General features: G+C 40.7%; 2 protein-coding genes across 3 annotated transcripts; both read right to left on the reverse strand.

The window, feature by feature from the left end:
• Positions 1-6625: 6625 nt before the first annotated feature.
• Positions 6626-11277, reverse strand: gpr85 (G protein-coupled receptor 85). 2 transcript variants are annotated; one of them, XM_038738349.1, is made up of 2 exons: positions 11130-11277; positions 6626-9871 (listed from the first exon to the last, which is right to left on the reverse strand). In XM_038738349.1, the coding sequence occupies exon 2, from the start codon at positions 9718-9720 to the stop codon at positions 8587-8589; it is 1134 nt and encodes a 377-aa protein (XP_038594277.1). In that variant the 5' UTR covers positions 9721-9871; positions 11130-11277; the 3' UTR covers positions 6626-8586. The 2 variants fall into 2 exon arrangements, with proteins under 2 accessions (XP_038594277.1, XP_038594278.1); XM_038738350.1 differs by having other exon boundaries at positions 6626-9886.
• Positions 11278-13425: 2148 nt separating this feature from the next.
• Positions 13426-14197, reverse strand: LOC119918447 (small integral membrane protein 30-like). Its single transcript, XM_038739199.1, has one exon. It carries the CDS (start codon positions 14138-14140, stop codon positions 13961-13963), a length of 180 nt encoding a protein of 59 aa, XP_038595127.1. The 5' UTR covers positions 14141-14197; the 3' UTR covers positions 13426-13960.
• Between the last annotated feature and the right edge of the window lie 11315 nt (positions 14198-25512).

Consider the following 25512-nt stretch of genomic DNA (forward strand, 5'->3'; position numbering starts at 1 on the left):
TGCCAAAAATGTGGTTGCATCATCACAATGATTTTGTTCCACGAATGCAGCATAAATGCAGGGACTTTGTCAGGTTAGAAATTGCTGCCTGTCACCTTCTCAAGGCCCCTTTTCAGCCATTATTACACAGGTGCTCGCAAAAACACATCCATCCGTTACCTGCCAGCTATGTAAATATGGTGAATTAAAAATTCACAAAGCATTCCTTCTCTCACCCTCTCCCTCTTGGGTCTGAGAAAGAGAGGTGAAGGGTTCTGTTTCCTCCTCCTCGACTCTCTCCTTTCTTCTAATGTCATAAACAGCAGAGACACGGGCAGAGAGGAGGAGGGGGCGAGAACTCGCCAGACTGAGCCTCTGTGAGCATGACGGGCCTGACTCACGAGAATGAGATGTTTCCAAAAATAAAGGAGGGAGGGAGATGGAGTGAGAGAGAGAGAGAGAATGTGCTGAACAGGCTGGAACACAAGAAAACGAGTGGATTAATTCCCTCCCCACCCACCCCACCCACCTCCTCCCTATTCCAAAAGCCCTTGGATTCATCACAAAACACGCCGAATTAGTGGGAACAAATCGCCTGTATAAACACCCCTAAACACTTTCCCCAATTGCCATGAAAAAAATTTGATAAATAAATAATGATGCCATCCTCAGAACAACATTATTAAAAGCTGGAGAGAGTAAAGGATCTGAGCTTTAAAAAAGATATCTGAATATAAATTCCACAAATTCAGCTTCTATCTCTTTAATTTTCCTTTCCTTTGCTCCTCTGGGGGCAGATGTGCCCCACTGTGAACAGATGTAAGCAGTTGGTTGTAAATAGAAACCATAATGTACATGTTTGCTGGCTTTTTATCATGACAGATTGCCCTCTGCAAATGCTGTGCTGTGCGAATATGGTAGTCTCAGCCTTCTTGCTGCGAATCATAATTCTCTGAAAGCCCCTATAAGCCAGATAGCAGCTTCTGAATATTTCAGTCTGTTAGGAAAATGTTTGCGGTGCCTGCTAGTTTTGTCAGCTATATCCTACGAGCTTGGTCTAATTTGAGTGCAATGAAAGTGGAATCAAAGTACTAGCCTGCTCATTGGTGGAGAGACGTTTTTTTAGTCAGACGCTACCACCACCAACCGCAATCATCACAACACTATTCAATTTTCATGTGACCCAAATATTTCTTTTCCTTTCTGCTGACTGCGTTAGGTACGTCATCCAGATCTCCTCATTTCAGACTTTGTGTGTGTGTGTGTGTGTGTGTGTATAGCGCCTGGTGGATAAGATGATTATCTCAACACACTCGCAGAGAGACACAGACAGAGAGAGACCACTTGGCTCGCGATTGGTCAGCCTGCCCAAATCTGGAGAACTGAAGAATGCCCGCATAAAAAAACACCCAAATCACACTCAATATCAAGCAGACAACAACAACAAACGATGACTCTGATAATGTGTCATCAGGCGCCCCGATTCCCCATCAGGACTTGGACAGAATGGCAGGGTATCATGGGACCCTTTAATCTAACATGAAAGACATGGGTAATCCTTGTTGGAGGATTACTTCTGACCAGTACTCTCTCTTCACATATTCCAACTTTGGTGCTTAAGTACTAACCCACCAATCTGGATCTATTTGAGGCTCCATCACTCATCCTAAGTTTTAGAAGCGAAGGGGGCGTGTTTACTCTTGACTTCCATCACTGCCAAGAGGATTTAACAGTAAAGAAACAGAACCTCTGTAGGCTTACATCCTGACCTGCACCTACTCTAAGCACAACGCAGTGGCAGTTTCCACTGCTCAACCCATTCATTCACAGCATGAAAAAATTATGCAACATTTACATTCCAATGAAAAGCTAAGTCCTGCGAGGCTTGTTCTGCACAACACGATCTACACAATGCACCTACAGATATCAAAGCATAAAACATTGTGGACAGTTTCTTTTAAAGTTTCTGTGCAGCTTAGCCATACTTGTAGGAATAACCACAAAACGTAAGCCCCTTGTACCTCTGCAAGTGTCCTGCGTTAGCACTGCAGCATTTCCACAACTCAACTTTTCAGGGTGGAACAGCAGAGTAGTAAAAGTGTAGCAGTATTAAAAGAAGGAGGGACCCTTACCACTTTTTTTTGGATTCAGGGAACAGTTCAACCTTTTGAAAAATACGCCAATTTACTTTCTTGCCAAGAGTTAAATGACACGATTGATACCACTGTCACATCTTTACAGTAATCCTGTAGCTGGAGCCAGCAGCCGGTTAGCATAGCTTAGATAGCATAAAGACTGAAAACTGCCAGAAACTGCTAGCCTGGCTCTGTCCAAAAGTAACAAAACAATCCTATCAGAACCTCTAATCTTAATAACTGTATTATATTCTGGACTATTATACCAAGACACAGTCCGTCACATCACGTTTAATTTATTTAGGAATTACAAATGAGATTTGAAGTGTTACTTAGTGAGTTTTAAAGGTGGTTGTAAGTTGGTTTTGTTGCCTACAGACAGGGCCAGGCTTGCTGTTTCCCTGTTTCCAGTCTTTGTGCTAAGCTAAATTAGCTAGCTGCTGGCAGTAGCTTTGTGTTTAGCGTACAGACACTAGAGCGATATGAATCTTCTCATCTAATTCTCGGCAAGAAAGTGAATAAGCATATTTTTCAAAATGTTAAACTATTCCTTTGAACCAAACTGTGCAATCGCAAAAAGGTGCGTTCTTGTTCATTCTACAGCAACAAATCACTAAAACACGTAGAAATGATCAAACAACTTAATGCCATACTGCCTTACTTACTTTGTGAAATCTATCATCTAGTACCCTTAATCTACAAAGATATCATCCTCCAAATGAGCATATGAACTGCCAGCTGTAACATTTAATGTACAGGACATCTGAAGAAACTTCAAAATAGCCCAGATTAACTTTCTAGTGCATACAGGTGTGATGCCCAAGATAGAACTAAGACTTCTAAAACTTAGCTCCTAGCAAATTTCCAGAGAAATGATCCAATCACTGTGTCTCACATTACAGGAGAGAGAGTGAGAGAGAGAAAAAATACTGTTTAAATATGCAGGACGGAACCTTTGAAGCTCCATCCGCAATTTAATCAGTTAATATTTAAAGCAGGGATATTCTTTATATAAGGCATTTGCATGATGGGCTGCAGGAGTTGGGAGGGTGGTTATTGGAATGAAGACATAAAGACTGGGATATTATGTGGAGGAATCTTCATACACTTGCAAATTTTTATCAGGCATCCCGTTGATCATTGGTATTCAGAGGCCTGTACTGGCTGTAATAACTTGTCAGACAATAAATGCAGCAACCTTTTTTTTTTTTTTCCCAGAACCGCTCCCCCCTGGGAATAGAAATCATCATTATGCTGTGTTTTATTGGACCTTCACTCCTTCTGCATCTTTACCTAACGACATCTTATTCTTCATTATCTTGGGTACATATTATCATATAGTATAATGCAGTAGGGGGTTTACACGTATTTAGATTCTGATTTTGTTTACATGAGATGGAAAGTAGCTAATTCCATGTCTGTTTCAAATTCTGCACATGCATTTGCCCAAATTAACCTCCACCTTTTTTTGAGAGAACCAGCTTGTTTGTAAAAGGATTTGTTTACATTGTCCCACATGTTTTAGTGACAGAGACAGCCCTTTGTTATCATGTCTAAAAGCTTTGGGAAATGACAGGCATGTATTCATAAAAAAAACAGATTATGAATGGACGGAAAGCAGGACAGAATTAAACTCTAACAGCAGCAGTGAAAGGACAAAAATAGTGAATTTTAGGAAACACCTACACATGCAGACAGACTGCCACACATTTGTGATCCTAGCACTATCATTCATTTGACCATTATCAATTTGCTGTGGCACATTAGCTGTGAAGCTGCAAAGCTATTTAAGAGAAAACTACTGCAGCTTTGGACTTTGATGACTGTTCACTGTGTAATGTGAAAAGAGGACTGGCTGGCTTCACAGCCTGTTCTGACACACTGATAGTGGACTGACCTGTGAGTGAGGACAAACACGAATGCATGAAAACCTGCAGCCACAAACTCAACACACACTGTCATTGGGTCACTAAACCAGACTCCTGCACAACACATACATTTACACACATAATTTAACCGAACATATCACGGAAAACTCCACGAAATACATTGTAAGTAAATGTCATTTCACAAAACAAAATGAATGCCCTGGAGAAATTATGCAAAGCATTTTGAACCATTATATTTCCAGGTCCGTTCTCAAGTGGTCACACAATCAAACAAATATGCAGGGTAGGGTTATGCCAAGACAGAAAGCAATTCTTCCTTTTTCCTGAGTAGCTTGTCAGAAGATTGAGTCGTCCACTCCATTCCATTCAAAGCTTTTCATATTTGAGTGCTTCTCGGCACAGTCCCTTACTGCTCTTTTAATTAAGGTCTGGCGTGCATTATACAAATAGAAAATGCTTAAGAGTGCAGACAGCCCCCCCCCCCCACACACACACACACACACACATACCTTAGAAAAAAGCCAATGTTTCTAAGTCAACAGATGGTATTGACTCAAATTATAGGCAGCAAATGAGGGCTAGGGTGAGATCCTTTTTTCAGAGCCCATTGGCAGTCCATTAAAGTACAGAAATTGTTTGCACAAATCCACTGAGATACAAGGAGAGTGACACGGAATTAGGGATTGATGTGTTATTCATTGGCAGCCAAAATCCAATAGAAAAGTCTTCTGATCATTAAATGAAAAGTATCTCCAGCAAAGCATTATAATTGCCCCACAAAAAGAATCCGTTTTTTTTTTCTTCCATGATCTAAGTGCAAAGAACCAATCCCAGTCAGGTGGTACAGTAGACTACAGCGTCCTAATTGCTTTGATTATGAACAATATGTTTCTCGATGTTTCTCAGGAGAGACGGTACCTTGGAGGGAAACGAGTTCAATGTGAGAGCTTGTCTGCCAGAGTGAATCACTTTCAAGCCGACCACCTCTGCCTGTCATCTTTCCTCAGACGTGGAGAGAAACAAAATTACTGGGGCGCTCAAATGAACATGCGAAGGAAATGGGCCAGTGCTCACAAGTGACACTGTTTGTGATTTGCATACGCTGAATGAGGCTAAAATATACACAAGTGAGATATTAATTTCCGCTCCAGCCTCAAGTAGCATAGTTTCAGCCCCAGTTTAAATATGAAATCCCACAAAAACTAATTTTTTGTTTCATCAACAACTACCACATTCATCCACCTCTCAGTCTCAAGAAAAATTGTACAGGTTTCATGGCAGCATAACAGACAAAAAGCAGGAAAAAGACATTATGTAAAACTAGAACGGAGCTTTTCCTGATATAACCATTCCTTTAAATGTGAATACATGCTTTCACAACATCTGACTTGGCCCTTCTGGATCCAAACTTGTGTGATCAATGTCCGCAAAAAACAAACAGTAATTGCCAACCTCGTAATGGAAATGGATCAGCAGAACCTGAGGCCCAGCATGCAATTACCTAGAGTGTTTACAAATCATTTCAGCATCACATTTTGTGTTTTCAGACACCTAGGCTAAGGTCACATTATTTCATTGAATGATTTTTAGGGTAGAAAAAAATATGGAATGGAACACATGTTTGGTTAAAAAGCAAAATGCTACAGTGATGTCTGAATTATACAAAATGCACAGGTTACAAATCTCACATTTTTAAGTTCACAGTCTATTCTTACAGATGCACATACTAGCTTTCAAATATTGTCTATATACTGTAATCACAGTCTTTTACAGAGAAATACCACTCAATTTAAGAATAAATGTGCCTTCGTCTTGTGGCCTTTATTAACCTCAGTTTTAAACACAAGACAATTTCTTATGTATTTTAACAAAAACATTATTCTTTATCTTCGAATGGGCTGATGAATTGCATGGAAAGTGTGAGGAATTTTGAAAATCTTTTCTCATAATTTGGTTATATTTGTTTTTATATTGAAGCATTTGACATCTTACTAAATGGGGATTCATTTGAGAATACCTAGTAATTTGTTCACATATCCTTAGTTCTTGTTTCCATATTTCCCAATTAATTTTCAGTGTCGCTGAACATAGTGTGACCTTAAAAAGTGAGCGAATGGGACAAACCACTGTGTCATATGTGGCTACAGGGCTCAGTGCAAGGATATTCATTATTCCAGAGTGGTCTGCCATTATTCCATATGAGAGCTGCATATATTACATCTGAAATTCAGTGGTATTCCCCTTTAACACAGAATGAAAAACTGCAAGGGTGAGTGTGCCCTGGGATATATTCATGGAGATTATTCCCATTAAATGTCAAACACACTTCACATTCAATGACAAGGTTTAGCATATATTCTGTTTTGATGAGCTGTCCCAAGGACTCAAATGACAGAAAAGATTACGTTCCAGAAAAGGCACATTTAAAAGTTTTATCACTTTTTCATATAAAAAGAAGGTTAGCATGAAAATAAATGGCACATATAAAATCTTTGTAGAAATACCAAAAACCATTAATCATTTGAATACAAAATATGGACATTATAAAAATTCAGCAATGGCTTTAAAGTAGTTAGCAATCTCAAAGTAATTATTTTACACCAGTGTGGATTGTTTTGAGTGCTTTGTCTTATGAATTCAGGTGAGGAAAAAATATAAATCTTTGACCTGCAGGGGTGAAGATGTTCAAATCCATCACTTGACCAAACACCATTTCAAAACCAATTCTGAGGGGTTTTGCAGCTGTTAGTGTGGCCATACAGTATGATCTCCACCCAATGACAGGGATAAGAACAATTTTTGTAAAATGGAAACTTTTTTATTTCAAAAAGCAACAGATTACACAGTTAACTTTCAGCAATTGCAATCCTAACTGAAACTGTACTCACATTCGGGACTTCAAAATGAAAGACTCACATACTTACACACAATCTATCTATAATATACAAAAAAGAATACATAATAAATATTAAAATGGCCACAAGAGAAAAAAGTAAGTCATTGAAAACAATCAGTAGAGAGCAAATGTAGGGAAAGTAGAAACAAGACAGTGTGCCTTAAATGTCTTTTTTTTTGTCTTTTACATTTTTTACAAATTGTGCAAGATTTCATACTAAGGCTCTGGTCTTGAAGTGACTGTTGTCTGATCCACACAACACACATGCTCTGAAACGCACACATAGGCACCCACCCACGCACCCACACACCCACACACACACACACACACACACACACACACACACACACACACACACACACACACTCCCTGTGCTCTGCGCACTCTGTGGGGTGTAGCAAACCATTGCAGAATAAAAATGGGCTGCTCAGTGTATGGCCTGTGATGCTCATGGGAGTGGACCAGCTTTTAAAAATGGACATGCACTTCACATTGATGTGAAAAAAAAAAAACTCCCCTTGCATCTAAAAATCGACTTTTTAGGGGTGAATGAAATAAAATAAATAAAAAAAAAGAACCCAACCAACAACCAAGAAACATGACAATATCATAACCATTAAGGCAAGAACACCTGGAGTGGCATCAGCAATACTGTAACAATATGATAGTGTTTAGGTACATGGATATGATGAAACATTTAACTACTTCTTCAGTGTCTTTTTTAAGCACAAGGTTGTTCTTAAAAGCAACATCTTTTTTTTCAAATCCAAACATCATTTCATCTTTTTTCCTCTTTTTTTGTAAAAGATGATAAGAAAATAACAATGCCAGACACTAGGGACATATGGATCGTAAAACTACAAGAAATTATTTCTAGTTTTAAGTTGCAACTTCAAAACCACACATTGTAAATCCCCACCGTTAATCCCCCGCCCCGTAAATGAAAGAGATATCACTTACATTAAAACCATTTTATCCTCTTGTTATGGTGTATTCCAACAGTCACCAAGTTTTGCTTTACTTACAGCGGTTGTGTAGTCTGTTGCAAATTAAAGCATTCATTGTTTATTTTGAGAAAAAAAAAGGGAGAAAAAAAGTTGTCCTTGCAATGCAGCTGGCAACTGTTGACCAAAAAAAGCATCTTTACATCTTCTTTTTAGTGCAACTCTTAAAATGTAAAACATTTCCAGTGACTCCTTGAGAGGTATCATTTCTTTGTTTTTTGTTCTGTTTTTCTTTTTCTTTTCATATTTACGTATTTCACACCTCACAGAATAATGCATCTTCAAAATATCCAAAGCAAGAGGTTTTGTTTTTATTGTTTTGTCAAATCTTTTTTCTTTTCTTTTTTTCAACTTTTTGCTTCTCTGCATTGGCATGGCCTTCCATAATGTCTGTTTACTAGAACATAAACACAGGAGGAGATCCAGACCTCCTGCGTATTCCCATTCCCTTCAGCCTCCATATTTGATACGTTTCATATTCAAACACCCCGGCAGAGCCTTGTGATGGGCAGTCCACCTTCTACCTCTGAAAAGAAGGGTTAGGTGAAGGAGCAGCAGGAGATAAACTGGAGGATGAAGAGAAGAGAGAGAGAAGAGAATGCGCTGTACAATGGGAACAAGCCCAGATCAAGATCAATCAGGGAAATAGAGACATAGATGAGAAAAAACCCACAGCAAAACCTTCATATAACGCAGTAGGGTTCCCTTGGTAACCTGGATTTTCTGCAGTAGAGGAGTGTGGTGCTGAAGCAGCGCCGAAGCTCCCTGTTGGAGAAGATGCAGATGAAAGGATTGACCCCAGCTTGGGCAAAGCTCATCCACACGGCTGCTGTCAGGTAGCCCCCAGGGACCACAGGGCCCCTTGCAAACACCCGCCAATAGCAGGCGACCAGATAGGGCCCCCACAGTGCCAGGAAGAAAAATGTCATGATGTAGAACATCCTACTAATCCTCTTCTCTGTTTTGAATTCATCCAATACCAATAGACGCCTGCGGCCCGCTGCGTTGCTGTTCTGCCTGATGCCAAGCAAAGTAGGCGGGGTGGGGCCTCGACCAAATCCAGCTAGCCAGTTGGCCGCTGCCTGGCCGCTGGCGCCTGGCCCATGGAAGGTCCAGTTCTGGCTGACAGCAGGCACGAACTGGACAGGCTTCATCTTTCGACGGTCATGAACGAAGAAGATGAGCTTGAGGTAAACCAGCTGTGTGGCCAGGAGGATGAGCGCCAGCAGGAGCATGAAGCCCAGTGAATCATTCGCCCTGAAGGAACGGTGCTGGAATGTGCACTGGTCCTCCTCACGGATAAAAGAGTACGTCCCTACGTCTAGCACCGGCGGGAACGCCATAGCCACTGACAACGTCCACACCATGCAGATGACAGCTAGACAGGTCCAGAAGGTCAGCCTCTTGGTGTAGAAACGGTGATGTGCGATGGCCAGGTAGCGCGTGACACTGACACAGAACAGCATAAATGCCGTGTGGAAACAGGAGAGCACACCCAGGAAGGCGATCACTTTGCAGGTCAGCGTGCCATAGGTCCAGACAGATCCATTCTTGACGGAGGTGAAGACAAAGGGGAAGCAGATGGCGGAGCGTAGGATATCAGAGGCGCACAGGTCCAGCAGGAAGTAGTAGGGCGCTCGGTGCAAGCTCTTGTCTTTGACCAGCAGGATGGAGATCAGGAGGTTTCCAACCACACCTACTCCAATGATGAAACCCAGAGAGGTCAGTTTGAGGAACGTGGCGAGAGGAGAGACATTCTGCAAGATGGTGTGGTCCCCTGCATGGCTATAGTTCGCCATAGATGGAGGAGGGATCATAAAGATAGCGGAATAGCTTCAGCCAAGTATCATGATCTAGAGGTGGCAGGGGGAGGCGTTAGATCCATTTGGCGGTGTGCTTTGAAGAGGTTTCCAGGCATATAGGCAACCTCTCCTCTAAGGCATCCTTTGTTCCTTTGTCTCATCACACCTAAAAAAAAAATCCCTGAAAAATATTATCCACCCATAAGCATTCAGTCTCATACAACAACTGCATTGTTTTCAACTGCACTTGCACAATCTAGAATGTGATAAGAAATAATTTCCCTCTGCCTGCTATTTATTTATTTATTTATTTGTTTTACATTTTAACATTTAGAGTGGCACAGTGCAGAACTCTGCCCCAGCAGGAATACTTTGTCTAGAGACAGACAGACAGTGATGGAGCTTGATTAGACTAAAGCATTAATCTGATACAATATTAGAATTTTTTCATGTGGCTTCGGAATTTCCTGAACAAAAGCACCATGGTGGCAAAAACACTTCATTAAGAAACGATGCATTTTTACGCGTGCCTCTCAGAAAAGAAAGAAGGGTTAGACAAAAGCGTCTCGATTTGGATTCTTTTGGACATGTTTTTAGCGCACTGTGAAACATTAAGAGAAATGCAGTCCAAAATAAGCTCTTCTTGAGCCCACCCCGCACCCTGCAGAACAGAGGACGCCTCTCTACAACGGCAGATGCCTCGAATAAACTCGCCCTGCCTTTATGCATTGTGGAAAATCGCCGTAGTGCATACATAAGCATTCGTGTTTTTGTCTGATTAAAGGTTAACTGGATTACGGGTTTTACGTTAATACGCAGTGTTCTCATTAGGGCGTTTATTGACCCAGACTCCATTTTCCAGATCATCCTTAATATTAGTAATTACGAAGATTGAAGAGAATAACTTGTACTATGTAATACTGACATTAAAGCTAAAATACTTGCTATTGCGCGGGTGTGATTATCAATCGGGATGGACTGAAAATGACTGGAAGTAACAATAACAAGCCTGCTGCTATTGATATTATATGATGTTCTACTTGATCGCTATTTTCATTGTCTGGAAAATTACACACAGCCTGTGGTAACATCTGATTTCATTTGTATCGGCGTTTGTGTCTACTTACGCGTTTAAATGCGTCCTCCGATTGTCAGTCAAGTGTTCTACGCGCGTTTCATAGAAAAAACACAGCAGGTTAAAAGCATCGTCCTTGCATCCCAATCGACTGGATAAAGCATAACAGTATAGCGGATTCGTACGTCCATTAGACTAGAATTATTTCCAGCTCCCCGCTATGAATTGCCTAGAATCGCAGCCACCACACAAGACAAGGCCAAAAATAAATAAATAAATTACCCCCCTCCAAAAAAAAAAGAGAGACAGATGGAGAGACAGCCGATCACAAGATCAATCAAAATCCTACCTGTTGATAATCGTATTTCGTTTCCCTCCTGGAGGTTATTTACATTGCACACGTCGGGTTTTTGCTGTTTTAAAAAAGCCTGATTTGTTGCCTGCCCCCTTTTTTCCTCCACGGTGAATATCCTACAGTAAGCGGAGCCCAGCGCGCATGCGCCCTGCATCCCTATTTGTGATCCAAGACGCGTCTTGTCTCTTGTTGCAGCAGCAGCAGCAGCAGCTCCCTCTCTCTCACAGTAACATCTGCTCAAAGGGGCCGCTGCTTGCAGGTAACGCGTTACAGCAGTAGCCTATACTCGCTATTTCCCCTGGTAACGTGTAGTGTAACGGTTTACTACTTCAGGTCAGTTTTACACCCAGTGTCTAGTTAAAACTTCTTTATCATTCTCCTGACTGTGAAGATTTAGACCTACTTCTTTAAAGTGACATGTTTGAATATTTTTCTTCATAGAAAACAAGCATAAATGATACAAAAGCTGAATGTGGTTCAGTCTATGCTGATCATATCTCTTTTATTATGTGTTTTATCTCCTTGTTTGGGCCTTTTGCTTCATAATAGTTTTTTTGTCAGATGTATTCAGCTATAGCATTTGTGTAGCTCTCTCAGTGCACTCATACATGTTTCACTCTACAGAAATGTCAAGGTGAAGGGTTAAATTAGGCTGCCAGTTCACCTCAAGGTAGAATGAATTGATCTGTACTGTAGATGCATAATTGACAAGCACTCTGCGCCCTGTTATTCATTCTGCCCGGGCAGCATGACAAATTCATAGTATCCTATTTCTTATCCATGTATGGAGAGCCATAATGTCATGAGCAGTGTAAACAATGTAAGTAAACAATGATTTTGCACAAGTGCACACACACACAAACTGAAACACGTTTTCATATGTACCTGGGCTATAAAACATTAATTGATTGTATGTAGGAAATGTGTCACTACTGTGTTACAACATTCACGTAGGCCTATAGGGCACAGTGTAAACTGTGCAGATTTTGCAGTCAGCTTACCACATACCACAGACATAGTGACCTCGAGATTCAATAATTAATTTTTCTTCAAAGGAACCTTTACTGCCCTGCAGACACGGTTAAATTAAAAACAAGACCTTAATGATTTTGTGCATGTCCCAATATTCTCTAATGAACAGTTACTCATTTTGGCATAGACCATGTAAACATTTTGATGTATCACCATGCCAGGGTTAAAAAATGCTTTTAACCATCAGTTATACAAGGTAATGAAGGTGATCTTTTTTTATATACAAATGAGTTTCAATTAAAAAAAAGCTTATTATGGTTGATCTAGTGGTAGAAAGTAAATAAGTACATTTACTCATGCTGTACAATTTTGAGGTACTCATGCTCTACTTGCCACCTTGCTTACTTCTACTCCACCACATCTCAGAGGGCCCCTCATGTTTCAGATGTCTATGCATCCTTAGCCGTTCTTACAAGGAGACATTCCTCTCTAAACTTCTCACATGGTTTCATTTAAATAACTATTTGAGGACCAAACAGGTAAAAGTATCCAATATTTCATGCTAAAACCTAAGAAGACAAAGTCCAAAAATGTATACACATATCATAACTTTGTTCTTTTCTTCTTTCCAACCCCATTAATCATCTCACTACTTCACAGATTGATCTTGTGAAACTTTCAGGGGCCCGACCTCTGGGTTGGGAACCAGTGGGATAATGTACCCAACTGTAGGCTGCTGTAAATAAAGTAGTGACTTTGACATATATCAGTCAAAGGAGGGATTTTCAGAGCCAGCTTACTTTTGATACTTCTGTACTTTTAAAAGTAGGTGAATGCAGCACATATAATGGAGTATTTTATTGCTTTGTTTGCTTAAGTATACTTAACACTGATTTGCTCAAGGTTTGAAATGTCAAGCAGAGAAAATGTCAGACAGTTCCGACGAAATGTTGCAGAAGTTACAGAGCAAAAATAATGTCAATTTAGCTAAAAGTTTAAATGTGGCTATCCTCACCTCACTTTTAGATCATCCACCGCCAACCAATAGCCTATAATTGGACAGTCGACATTCCAAACACATCACATAAGAGAGCTCCTATTAAAAGATGTGACTGCCTTAAGCCACTACAGATGGCTTGAAGTTTTAAACATTTACAGGCTGCAATCAGAACCTTCACAAAACACATTTAAATCTTGTCAGAAGGGGATCTGATCCACATTTGGACATGAAAGCACACTTTCCACACTTTGTAAATGAAAGAAAATTGGGGGAATGTGATCATCTAGCATATCATTCAAATAACACGCAAACCATGAGTTATGAAGAGCATCAGATCAATCAGTTTATTATTCTCAAAGCTTTTGGTACACATTTTGACAGCAGAAATTGCAACAACAGCTCCACTCTTTTCATACAGGCCAACCACATGTTGATATTGTGCTTGACCATGATGTGTTGCGCATTGCAGACATAAACATGTCAGGAAATCACAGTGATCACTCCAAGCATGGCAGAATATGCGCAACATGCAATGCAAGCGTCCACAGGAGAATATACAGTAACTGCAGCAGTCTTTTCATATAGAATGAAACCGTGTTTGGTCTTTCATCTCAGCCATGCAACAAATAAACAGTTCCTGGTTTTGGACTTCCTAGATGTCTGTCTCCTTCTCCAACAGTCCACGTGGTTCCTGTTGCGCTTAACGTATTCATTCCAATAAGGCACGTTTCTTATTAGTCGCTTCCACACAAACATAATGCCAGAAAGTCCATATGATATGATATAATATAAGAGGTATTAATGCGGTGGAGGATAACATGGCAGGACAGGCGCACAATCAAGAGAGTCTCGCTCACATCTGTCCGTTCCGCCTGCGTGCGTACCAGCCGAGGAAGGCGCAGAAACCCACCACGGTCAATGTGGTGCCCAGGAGCAGGGCTAAAGCGTCGCCCGCATCGTAAGCCTCGGCCGGGGGGATCAGAGAGAGAATGATCAGCCACACGATCGCCACAAGTTCAAGTTTGGGAGCCATGTTGAGTTTCCGCTGTTGCTGTTGACTTTCGGGAAACTGGAGCGCATGCGTCAGAGTCAGATGACAGCAGCAGCGACTGGAACTTCCTGGTGCGCTCAGCCAATTGCAGACCTGCTTTATTCTAAACTGCGCCTTTTGGATGTTTTTTTTTCCTCTCTTAAAGAACATTCTCTTTTTATTTCCCCAGGCTTTTGTCCCGTACAGAAGTGATTGCACAATTCTGCTATTGTTTGAATTCTTTTTCAAATGAAATTCAAACTGGTTTTGGGATTCAAACTAATTATTCCACAGTTAGTGGATTTGTGACTTCACTCCTCTTATTAGTGACTATTAGGCTGACAAGCCATGAGTACTTCATGTCTCTGCCCCTCAGGCCCTGCTATAAACAAACCATGAGACTATTTTACATCAGCCAGGCTCATCAACAGTTCCTGTCTGGTGCTTGATATTCCATCTGAAGAAAACAAGTGTTGACATGCATAGGCTATTACTGTATGTTGCATGCGACCCTTGTTGGTCAAGGTCAGATCAGAAAATATTTTCCACATTAAACCGCCTCAAGGTTTGTGAACTTTCCTGGTCAATTTTAATATTTCAAAAAAAACCTCTCCAATTCCACCCTGGCTGCTCTGTGCCTCAGTACGCTCCTGATCTCCTGAAACATGTTGAAATTGTTTCAAATCAGCCATGCTGCAAGGACTAAACACAGCACATCTCAGCTCATGCCACAAATTGTTTGGCTTGCAGAGCTGTGGGAGGGGTTGCAGGTACTATATCTCTCTGTGTGCTCTCCTGGGGCACTTTGCCTGTAATTTAATTAGAGCGCACAAACCAAAGTAAAATATTGACCTTGTAAGGCTGCCATACCTCTGTACCTGCATGCTCCGAGCGAGGAGATGAATAGGCTGCTCACTCGCTCTTCTGCTCTGGCTGTCTGTTTGGCAATTTGTCTCACACACATTTTTGTGAGGCCTGTCTGATCTCTATGACTGCATTTGGCGGACCACATGACCACTCCAAGCCCCTCAAAGAGCTTCTTATTTTGAAGATAAATCATAAAACAGCTGAATCTGCTACTGTCTTGCATATTATATTATTAGTAGTAATATATTCATTCCCTAAACTAAGGCATATTTTAGCTCTTAATAACAACAGAAAACCCAACTTAAGAGATGTTTTTACTGTGTGAAGCCATCAGAAATGTCCTCTATATTCATAATGTGGTAACTACACTTGCAGATATAGCCTACAAAAAGCAGCAGCAGCAGCAGCAGCACTTACCCTGGATCTCAGTGCAGTGTTGGTAATTGATCAGTGGGAGGATGAGAGAATATCCAGAAATGAGAGTGTTTGTCTAACAGGCCAGGACAGTGACATTAATCTTCCCTAGTTATGTGTTCTGCATCGTAATGTGCTGCTCAGCACCGTCCCTAAATTTGTACACTGACTGAAAACGACTCATTCGGTACAATATGTAGACTTATGTGCATTTTCAAGGCTTAATCACTTTAAAGTCAAAGTGGATTTTTTCGAAAGAGGATAAAACCTTTTTTTTTTTGGACAAATTTGTGGAAACAGCCAGGGTAGCAAGGAGACGAGCTGTCAATGTCCGTAGTGTAATGACTGCAGCAATTCATAGTTCTTTTCACACTATTTCAACAAGCACCTGGTGTGGTTATGTTAGCGAGTAAAAACATCAAGCCTCTTACAACGTTTGAGACAATCCATCGTGCTGTTAAGTGGAAGCTAGCAGGCTAGTCTGACTAGCTTACACTAGGAAAGTTTAGCTAGTCAGCCTAATTTGCCACTATTTTCAACACCTGCTGAGTCATTGTCCAGCTCATGCACACATGTAGTATATAAATATATATAATATATTCAAATAAAATAATTACAATTGTGACCAAATATGTACACGTCAAAACAAACACCAATGATATACATTCGGATTTCTTAGCAAAATTTATTTTAATTTCAGTTAAACTTCAGGTGTGTGTGTGTGTGTGATTCACTTTAAGAGACATTTCTTCCCCTCAGTCCAGTTAAAGTGCCACTAGCTTCCAGGAATCTGTGGCATACCTGGCAATGAAGGCGCTCTATAAAAATGTCCATCTCAACTTGTGTTTTAATTCAATATAGGGATGTGTTTGAGTGTGTGTTGGCATAAAGCATGTGTGGATTTCTAAAAAGAAAGCTTCCAGTCCTTTCTATAATATATCATATTTCTGTGTATTTGAATTTCCCTTTTATAAATTTTAAATACTTCCATGTTCCGTGAGTTGTTTTTTGTATCTTATTTGATGCTGGCCAAGGACACTACGCTGAGGTTGTCTGTCTCAAATGTTTTAGAGGTACAATGAACTGAAAAGGGCAGTTTTCAGAGTCCTTGGTTTTGCATCATCCATTCTCAATTACTTTCCCCAACTGTGAGGACAGATTTCCACCTTTACCAAACAGCACAAAACATATCTCCCTGAAGATTAATTATGTTCTGAAATTGGTTTCTCAGGAAACACTGAAAAGCTGACCCTTTAAAGCAATTGCTGCTTTTGTAGTGGTTCAGTGCACCATCCATAATGAGTTGTACTGTGAGGGACATGACAAATGGATTTTCCTGTGTCTTTTGTGGCAGTGTTCTAGATGTTGAAATACTTAAGAGAGCCTGAATCAACACCAGAAAAAGAAAGAAAGGGCAGCTTGGTTCTGCGTAATAGTGTTGGACCACACTGACTCACACACTGTTAGGGATGTGGGATGAGTTTCACAAACATACAGAGCAAACCTGCAAAAAGATGAATGACTGAGGGAGTCTGAGGGTGGATGCTTGACAGTCACGCATCTGAGTGTTACTCTGACAGTTGTATAATGCTTTAAAGGGTAATCGATTCATCCTTGCATTGTTGCTTTGTTTTTGCAAAGACTCAAAAATTTGCTTCAGATAAATTGTCACAGTGATATTTAGTCATCTTTTATGTCAATGTAACATTATCATCACATGGTACGCAGTTATACCCTTCCTTCCTTGCAGTGCAGATTCAGCCATTGTCAGAAAATCATACCCAGATTTAACCCCTGATGTTGTAAGAAGGATTGTGTAAATATAATCCCCTTCTTTTTTGTGGCTAGTGTTAGGTATCAGTTACCCAGAAAATGTTTTGAAAATAGTCATCAGTAATATTTCTGTAGATCTGAAGTTAATGGGCTAAACAAGCAAGAAGATAGTTCTGAAAAGAAGACAGAACATTTCACACAAAACACATCAAACACGTTAGCTAACAATAGCCTATTTAAACAACCAGCTAACACGGAGCAACAATGGCTGTCTTGATAAAAATATCTAGTTCTTCAGCTGCTAAATGCTCCTCTGTGTTGACCAGCTAGTTGCTAACTTTGTCTGTCTGCTATTTAGTGCTGGGCAAATAGCATCCAGTGGAGTTTTTCTGCTAAAAACAGCTGCAGGTGTGAGTTAATTAAACAGTAAAGTTGCGTAAATATGCTAACATGCTCCATAAAGCTGAGGGGAACTGAAGAATCGGGTGATATTTCTCTGTGGGTTTGTCAATTCATATTTTTCAGTCACATGACATGCGCAGTGACCGGAGGGCAGAACAACAGACTAAGATAGTGGCTCACACCGAACTCCCTCGTAGAGACACTGCAAAAGCCATTACATTTTATTTGGATCACCTCTCAACTCAAGAAAAAGATAGACACAGACACAAACTGCAAGTGTTGGTACTTTGGATCCATATCCAGCCCCGCTGCCGTATTCCCGCAGTGACAAATGTTTCCGTTTACCTTGAGGGGAATCCCTTACCTAACACAGCTCAGGCTTGCCTCCTCATCAATTAGTGCATCCGAAATAACCATCCAGCATTTTGGTAACGCAAAAGTAACAAACTCAAAGTAACAGTGTATCAATTGCTTCCTGGTTAGCAGGCAGCGGAAAACAACGTCTTTTTTGCGCTCCAAGGGAGCGTTTTCAGAATGTGACGTCATGTGAAAACTAAGAATACAAGCAACTATTTTTACATTATAAATGGATCTTTTTCGTTGTTGATAAAAAATATTGATTAGTGCAGAGTCAAATATCTACACATTCTTAAATGTTCACTGTCTTGTTGTTCAGCATTTCAACACATGGTTCATTTAATGCGGCATATTAGTGAAATGCAATCAAATAAAACTCAAAGCATCATCATTTTGCTGCAGAGCTTCAAGGGAGTTAGTTAATGGTTAGTCATAATAGTGGGTGTATCTCCTGGTGATTTCCCCCCTGGAGTTCCTTACAGAAATGAGTAGAAGCAGCACTAGTCCTAGCAGTGTGTAGCAGCGGGCAGGAGTTCAACACATTTGCCTTAAGCTCAGAAGAAAGATATGACAAATGCATTTCAAAAATAAAATATCCAAAAACAAGGACTACTACCATATCAGTTTGATTTATTACACAGCAACACTAATGGGAGGAAACTCTACAAAATGGCTCGGTCCTTTACATTTTTCATTCATCAGGTGATGAATCTTCAGTAATGTATTTTATTTGTAATTTGTTTTCTAAAATGGATTTATAGTGTTTTGGAGAAGCATTCAAATGGTTTAATTTCAATAGCATCTGTTTTACTGGTGAGCTTCTCTGAAACAAAATAGATTGACGCGTTTGGAATAGATGAGAAACAGAACAATACTGATTTACTCAAGGTGATCAAGTTTTCTTCAGCTGCACACTAATGTGTAGCCTGTATCAAACACACACACACACTGTGCACTTGCAAATGCATGGGAAATTGATAGCTCATCAAATTTCCTGTCATTGTGTAAATGTCACCTCTGTAGCTCCCAATGATGCATGCAGTCATGTGGTTGGTTCATCATCAGCAGTGTTCATTTACATGTTTGCATATATTTGTCACACACACATACACACATAAGAGAAAAAAAGTCACAGGTGTCACAGGTTAAAATTCTAAGTCAGTTTTTATGAGAATTAAAAGATTTTTTTAAATAGTTGGACAGCGGGCTGTTTCCCCCTGTTTCCAGACTTTATGCAAAGCTAAGCTAATTGCTAAGCTAAACGCACAGACCCAGTATCTCACAAAAGTGAGTACACCCCTCACATTTTTGTAAATATTTGATTATATATATATATATATATTCATCTGACAACACTGAAGAAATGACACTTTGCTACCATGTAAAGTAGTGAGTGTACAGCTAAAATAACACATCACACAGCCATCAATGTCTAAACCTGTCTAAACCAGCTGTTTTGTTACTCTTAGTTTTATTACAAAATAAAATCATAAACATCATGATATGGTATTTATACAAAGGGTCTCAAAAAGTGTAGCCTACCATAGTTCAGTCAGGAGAACTTTCTTCTAAGACTGATATTGCGGGATTGTGGTTATATTTGGCGGTATGGCTCTGTTCTGGGATCTCCTGCCCATCCACGATCACTCACATATATGATTTATATATACGTGTCATTTACACAATGACACGGTGTAAAACGGGCCTGGAGCTGAAGACCATACTGTCTATTTGGCTGCAGCCTCTGCTGCTCTGTGTCACCTCTTGCACACGAACACACACGTGTGGGCTCACACGCACAAACAGTGGCAAGCGCAGAAATAGGTTGTGGACACGTTGAAGTGAAGGTAACTCTAAGCTACTTGAGTTGACGACAACTACCTTTGTTACTGTAGTATGTGCAATAAAAACTCAAGAGTAAAAGACAACTTTGTCGTTATGTCTGTGAAACGAGCATAAGATGCAGAAGGGGTTATTTGATCTGCTCTGTCCATGTCTCACATCTTCTATGTTATTAAAAGCACACAGAGCCAACGCTAGCTTTGCAATGCTAGATGTACAACAAGCAAAATGAAAGCTGTAGTCTAACTGTTAAGCTTAGATTGCCATGTAGCTTCAATTTGCAAATTGTTATCTGCAGTGAATCACACAGAGACAGAGGGGAGGAGAACAGGCGCTACAGTAGCTGCCTAAACTGTGTCTGTGTGGCTCTATTCACGTACAGTGACATGACACCCAGTGCGTGACAATACGGCGGCACATGTTAGCATGTTTGATTCTATTAGGCCAAATTAATTCCCCGATATGCTTCCGATAATGAGAAATCGGCCAATACTTATCAGATCGATAATTATTGTGCATTCCTATCAGTTATGGCCTGAAAGGTGAAGCTGGGGTGGTGGTGGCTTATGAGCTTTTTGCATAGGAAGAAGCGAGAGCAGGCTGGTAGGCTACGGCAGCTTAAATAGGCACCTTGTATGGAATTTGCCAATGAATGCTAAGACAGGAATCAGCTGAACTGTCAGCTGACTTGCTGATATGATGGAATGAGCTGAGCTTGACTTTGTAGCCTGCGTGAACTAACACAATGCTTGATGTTTCTAATTGCTTGTTATTTCTAATACAGTATGAATCGCCCTGTTGCATCTATTGTTTTTCCAACGCCCACTTCAATATGACAAAAACCTCAATGGCTGCATTCCCAAAGGACAAAGTATGACAGCTAGTAACTCGGGAAAAAAGCAACATGGGGCCCTGAATGTGATAAATTTACTGTTTATCAGAGTAATGTGAAACGTGAATGAAGAACTCTGAGTTAACAATTTGAATCAAGCATAGAAGCTGTATTAGGTGTTGCTCTGGTTGTGTCTGTGTTTTTCTTGTGATTGGTTTGTAAAACAAACAGCCTGCGGAGTTGCTGATACAGTGTATTGTGAGCTGTAGCTCCACTGGTAAACAAACCAACCTCTTCATCTGTCACAGTCTCCCCTGTCCTGCCTGCTGCTGATCCTCTCAGGAAGCCACTCTTAGCTGCCGGAGTGCCTCTGGGCCAGGCAGAGCGGACAGGCCAGGTGTCCACAGGGCTTTTGTCATATGTAAGTGGGCATGGTTTCATCTAATTTGCGTTGGAAAAACGATGTTGGGAATCATATCCCTAGCTCTAACTGTGTTAATGTTATGCTCTCCCCACCGCTCACTCCTAACTGACCTTACATTATTTTCATTTGTTTGTTACCACACGTAACCAAGCAGAAAATACAATGTTCACACTTAAGCCACTAGATGGCACTGAGTCTTTTTGAGGTAACCCCAAATTTAGAAGTGCTCCAGAGGAAATAATGCAAGAAATTGCAGTAAGTGACGAGAAAAGTAGGAAGTGAACAGTGTTTCCTTTTGGCAAATATGCGAATCCTGCTATGGCGAAGGCATGACCCACTATACTGCATGGCGAAGGTTGTGTTTGTCACGTAGCCTTGCTGAAAGAACAGGACATTTTTGATGTGCTCTTGTCCCCTGCAAATTAGCTTGAAATTGTTAAGCTGTAATAATTTCTTCTAAATGTGGTCCATTTGTTTATAGTAACCACTCACTCATGAATAAATGTGTTTGCATGCTTATCAGCATGTCTGATTAATTTGACTGAACATTAGCAAGGTCTGATGAATCAATGGCAGTCCTCCCGTTGATCCTTGAAAGTATCTGCTTTTTCAAACACTGTTTGGTTTTATTCAAGGCATGGCAATAAATTACAGCAAGGGTAGCACTGTGACTAGATTGCCAGCTACCTTTACATCTCTTTCATCCACCAAAGAGTCTGACGCTTCTCAGTGGCAACTGGATTTTGTTAACAATCTTGAGCTAATTATAAACTTAACATTAATGTTTCATCTCAGTCCTCGCAAATAGTTTGCTACCTATACTGTGAACAAATAGACCACGGGATTTTCTTCCTTTTGAGCGACTCACCTGTTGTCTTGTGGGGCCTATGCTGTTTTCAAAATGGGTAAATATGCTAGTTACCTATTTACAAAAAGATCGAAAGATACACTTATATGATACGTATAGAAGTACAAAATGTAATGTTGATGATGATGGTAATTTAGTTGGTCCGATGTTTACAGATTCTATCCACATGTGTTGTTACGTCTTGGGCTGTATGGCTGCTTGGGATGTGTGTTCTCTCTGTCCAGGGGGCGTGATAGCTGGCTCGGTACCTGGCTCTCCTCCACACCTGCAGCAGATCAACTCATCACCGCTCTGCTCTTAAGCTCCAACCTCCTGGAGGGCCGGAGCCAGATTGTTTTTCGACATCCGTGGTAACAGTTGTCGGCCTACTCAGACGATTCTCGTTCTACTTGAGCCTTCGCCCTAAAGTTTGTTCCTACAGTTTTTTTTGTCTCTTCACTTTGTTTCCAGACCTCCGCTGCCTCGTGCCCCCTCGCCTCACCAGCCACACTCCTGGATCCACAAGCTCTCTAGCTTCCCAGCCTGGCCTTCCCAACCCTTGCCTAGTTATTGTTTTTGTTCTCAAGAATAAACCTTTTTTCTGCACCTTCACCGGGTCTGTGTTTGCACCTGAGTTCAACCACCATCCAACCCTAACATGTGCTAAGTAACTCATAAGAGGACTGCAAGGCTAACAGTTTATGAAAGGACTGTAGGTTCATCTAACAGAAATATAGTTTGTTGTTTGAATAGTGAGTTACATTTTGAAGTGAGACTTTGTAACTGAAGTTGCACATTTGTTAAATCTAAAATCAACTGAACATTCCAAATTAATTTATTGCTACTCCCCCATTGTGAAAGTATTGGAGAAATATAGATCCTTGAATATAGTTGTGTGTCCAGTGTCAACGTCCACCTGCTACACATAGGATGCATCCTTTTCATTTTGGATTTCAACTGTGTACAAGGACGAACACAAAATAGCTGAAGTGAAAGGCTTCAGAAGAGCACTCTGACATCAGGTGAAAGCGAAGGAGCAGAAAAGAAACGAATAACCCTGATGGCTCAGCAGCAGAGGAAATTATTACAACACAGTGAAAGAGAGAAATCACCTCAGTTTGAATAGATACTGTAGCATTCATTATGATTCTAAAACATTTCTAAAGGTGCACCGACGTTGGATTCAGCCTTGTTCTGCCAGAAATACGTGCCTTATATATTTATAAATGAATTATTCCACATGAGCATTTCCTCTTATTCTCTATTTTAGCTGTTGCACCTGTGTCACACCGCAGCTTGAGCTGGACCCTCTTGCCGCGTGTTCTCTCATGCGTCATGTCAAATTGCCACCGTAAACAACCTATTAAGTGACCTATTTATCCGGGCCAATTCTGCTGGCTCACTCACCCCAATTACTTTGCCGGTGGAATGTCCATTCTGGACTACTTCACATTGGTTTACACTTAAATCAATACTTCTGTAGAACCAGAAAGCGCTTCCATGTGCTAGCTCTCTCAGCAGTACCTCTCATGGCACCCGAAACATGTGATACAAGAAAAGGGCAGGAAGGAATTCACATTACATATTTTGTCTTATTTGTTTTTGCTTTATTGTTTCAATAAGGCATGTCAAAGATATTTTGTTTGTTGGGAGCCTGTATCTCAATGGCTGCCAGTCAGAACAGCATATTGTCTGTAAATGTATGTCTTCATGCGTTCATAATAATATGCACTTCTCTGAGTGCAGCCTCCCAGGCTGAAGAATGCTTCAAGATGTCAGTTCCATTTACTTATGAAGTTGTACCAGTGCATTTTCTGCAATTGAGCCGTCAGCGGCTGTCAGTCAGGGGAAATTAACGAGTCTGCTGATTGCACTGCTGGTAATTACAGAGTGCAGCTGGAGCTGTGCTGTGTCAAGCCTGGGAGATATTTTAAGCTTACGTCTGTCCTTTCTCCCAACAGCCAGGTCAAGTAATGCTCTACAGAGGATCAGCTAAGGGTACTTTACTAACCGCAGCTGATATCTGTAACTAACAGGAGTGGTTAGAAACATGGTGCCATAACCACAATGTCACAGGTTTATTTTCTGCAGTGGCCGCTCACTCTGTCAGTATCCTTCAGCAAGACACTGAACTCTTGCCTGCTTGCCCCTTCAAGTCACCCTGGATATTTTTGAGTTTCACGCTTATAAAGATGCATAGCTAATAATAGTTTGATAAGGTAACTGTGCTCCACTGCACAGGAAGCTATCCCTATAGTGAAAATTCAGTGTCATGGTTAAGAATACTTTGGAAGGGCCGATGCTCAGTGGCACCAGAAGATGCATGTAAGAAATCAAGCAAAAGAGCCTATAAGAGAGATAAACACATCTAAACATAAATTTATTATATTTAAGTCAGGATTGACTTCCCAGTTAGTCAGCGAACATTGTTTAAAAACTAGGCTATGTCATGGACTGAGTAAAGTTTTAGTGCTCTCACAGCAGTCTATAAAGCTGTGTTGAGCAAATTACCCTGCCACTTAGACTCCACTGTGGCTTTTAACAGGGCTATCTGAGAGAGAGAGAGAGAGAGAGAGAGAGAGACAACAAGGGGACATGTAACTGTCCTCAACAGGTCCATTTATTAGTCCACACGCATGGATTTTACACAGTCCTGATACATATTTTGTACACCCACTGTCCAACGGCCTGTGACTGGGAACACTGAAGGTGGTTACATATATATGCATATTAGCATGCGTTTCTCTCTCCAGCTGAAGTCTGACTGTATACAAAAGGTCTAGATGGCATCATGTCCATACTGCCTGAGTAGTCACTTGTAGTCATGTCAAACATTGGTGCCAATGCTCACCAAAGTGATCACTGTAAATAGTTTGACTTTTTACAAATTTCACATAACTTTAATGTAAATGTTTGCTCGAGAAACAGTAAGATGTCATGGCAACAGCATCATCTTAGTTGATTTATACGTGATTTCTGCTCATTTGCTTTGTCGTACTTTACTACATTTCCCTACCCAGCTTGCAGCTGTCCTCGGTTTTTCCCACAGTTCCTAGGTCATGTGATCAGCATCTGTTAGCACATCCTTCACTCCTCTAACAAGCCACTCAGTATATATGCCCGCCCACCTACACATAGTATATACAGTGTGGTAAATACTTTTTCAAACTGTTTAGCTACTGTTGACCTTTTGATGTTAGACCAGGTCTCCTTATATCTGAGTTCACACAACACTACCAGAATTGTCACAATGCTAATACTAACTGTCCCCTGGTTGAACATGTCAATCAACTATGGTGCAACTTTTGTCTTTGGCCAGACATTTGTGTGTATTAGTGCCTCAGACTGATTCTACCAAAACAGTCCAGTTGCTAATTCTTGATTTATATTTGATCTGAAACATTTAGAAGCTACAACAGTTTTAAGTATGGAGTTTGCATGTGCGCTGACAGATAAAGAAAGTACATGTGAAAGCAAAGCACCTCTCACCTTTTGCATCCATCATGAACATCATTTACGGCTCTGAATATAATGTGCTTAGCTGATGCACCTCCCCCCATTTTCTGAGAACATACTTTTATTCAGGATAGGTGTACTAGTAGCATGGCCAAATCCCT

Source organism: Micropterus salmoides, unplaced genomic scaffold (genome assembly GCF_014851395.1).
Source record: "Micropterus salmoides isolate LMB-PRFRI ecotype aquatic unplaced genomic scaffold, ASM1485139v1 Ms_hic_scaffold_23, whole genome shotgun sequence".
Taxonomy (NCBI): Eukaryota; Metazoa; Chordata; class Actinopteri; order Centrarchiformes; family Centrarchidae; genus Micropterus; species Micropterus salmoides.

What these genes read in the sequence shown, in the direction of transcription:
- gpr85 (XM_038738349.1), bottom strand. Translation starts at nt 9,720, where the DNA reads ATGATCCCTCCTCCATCTATGGCGAACTATAGCCATGCAGGGGACCAC.
- LOC119918447 (XM_038739199.1), bottom strand. Translation starts at nt 14,140, where the DNA reads ATGGCTCCCAAACTTGAACTTGTGGCGATCGTGTGGCTGATCATTCTC.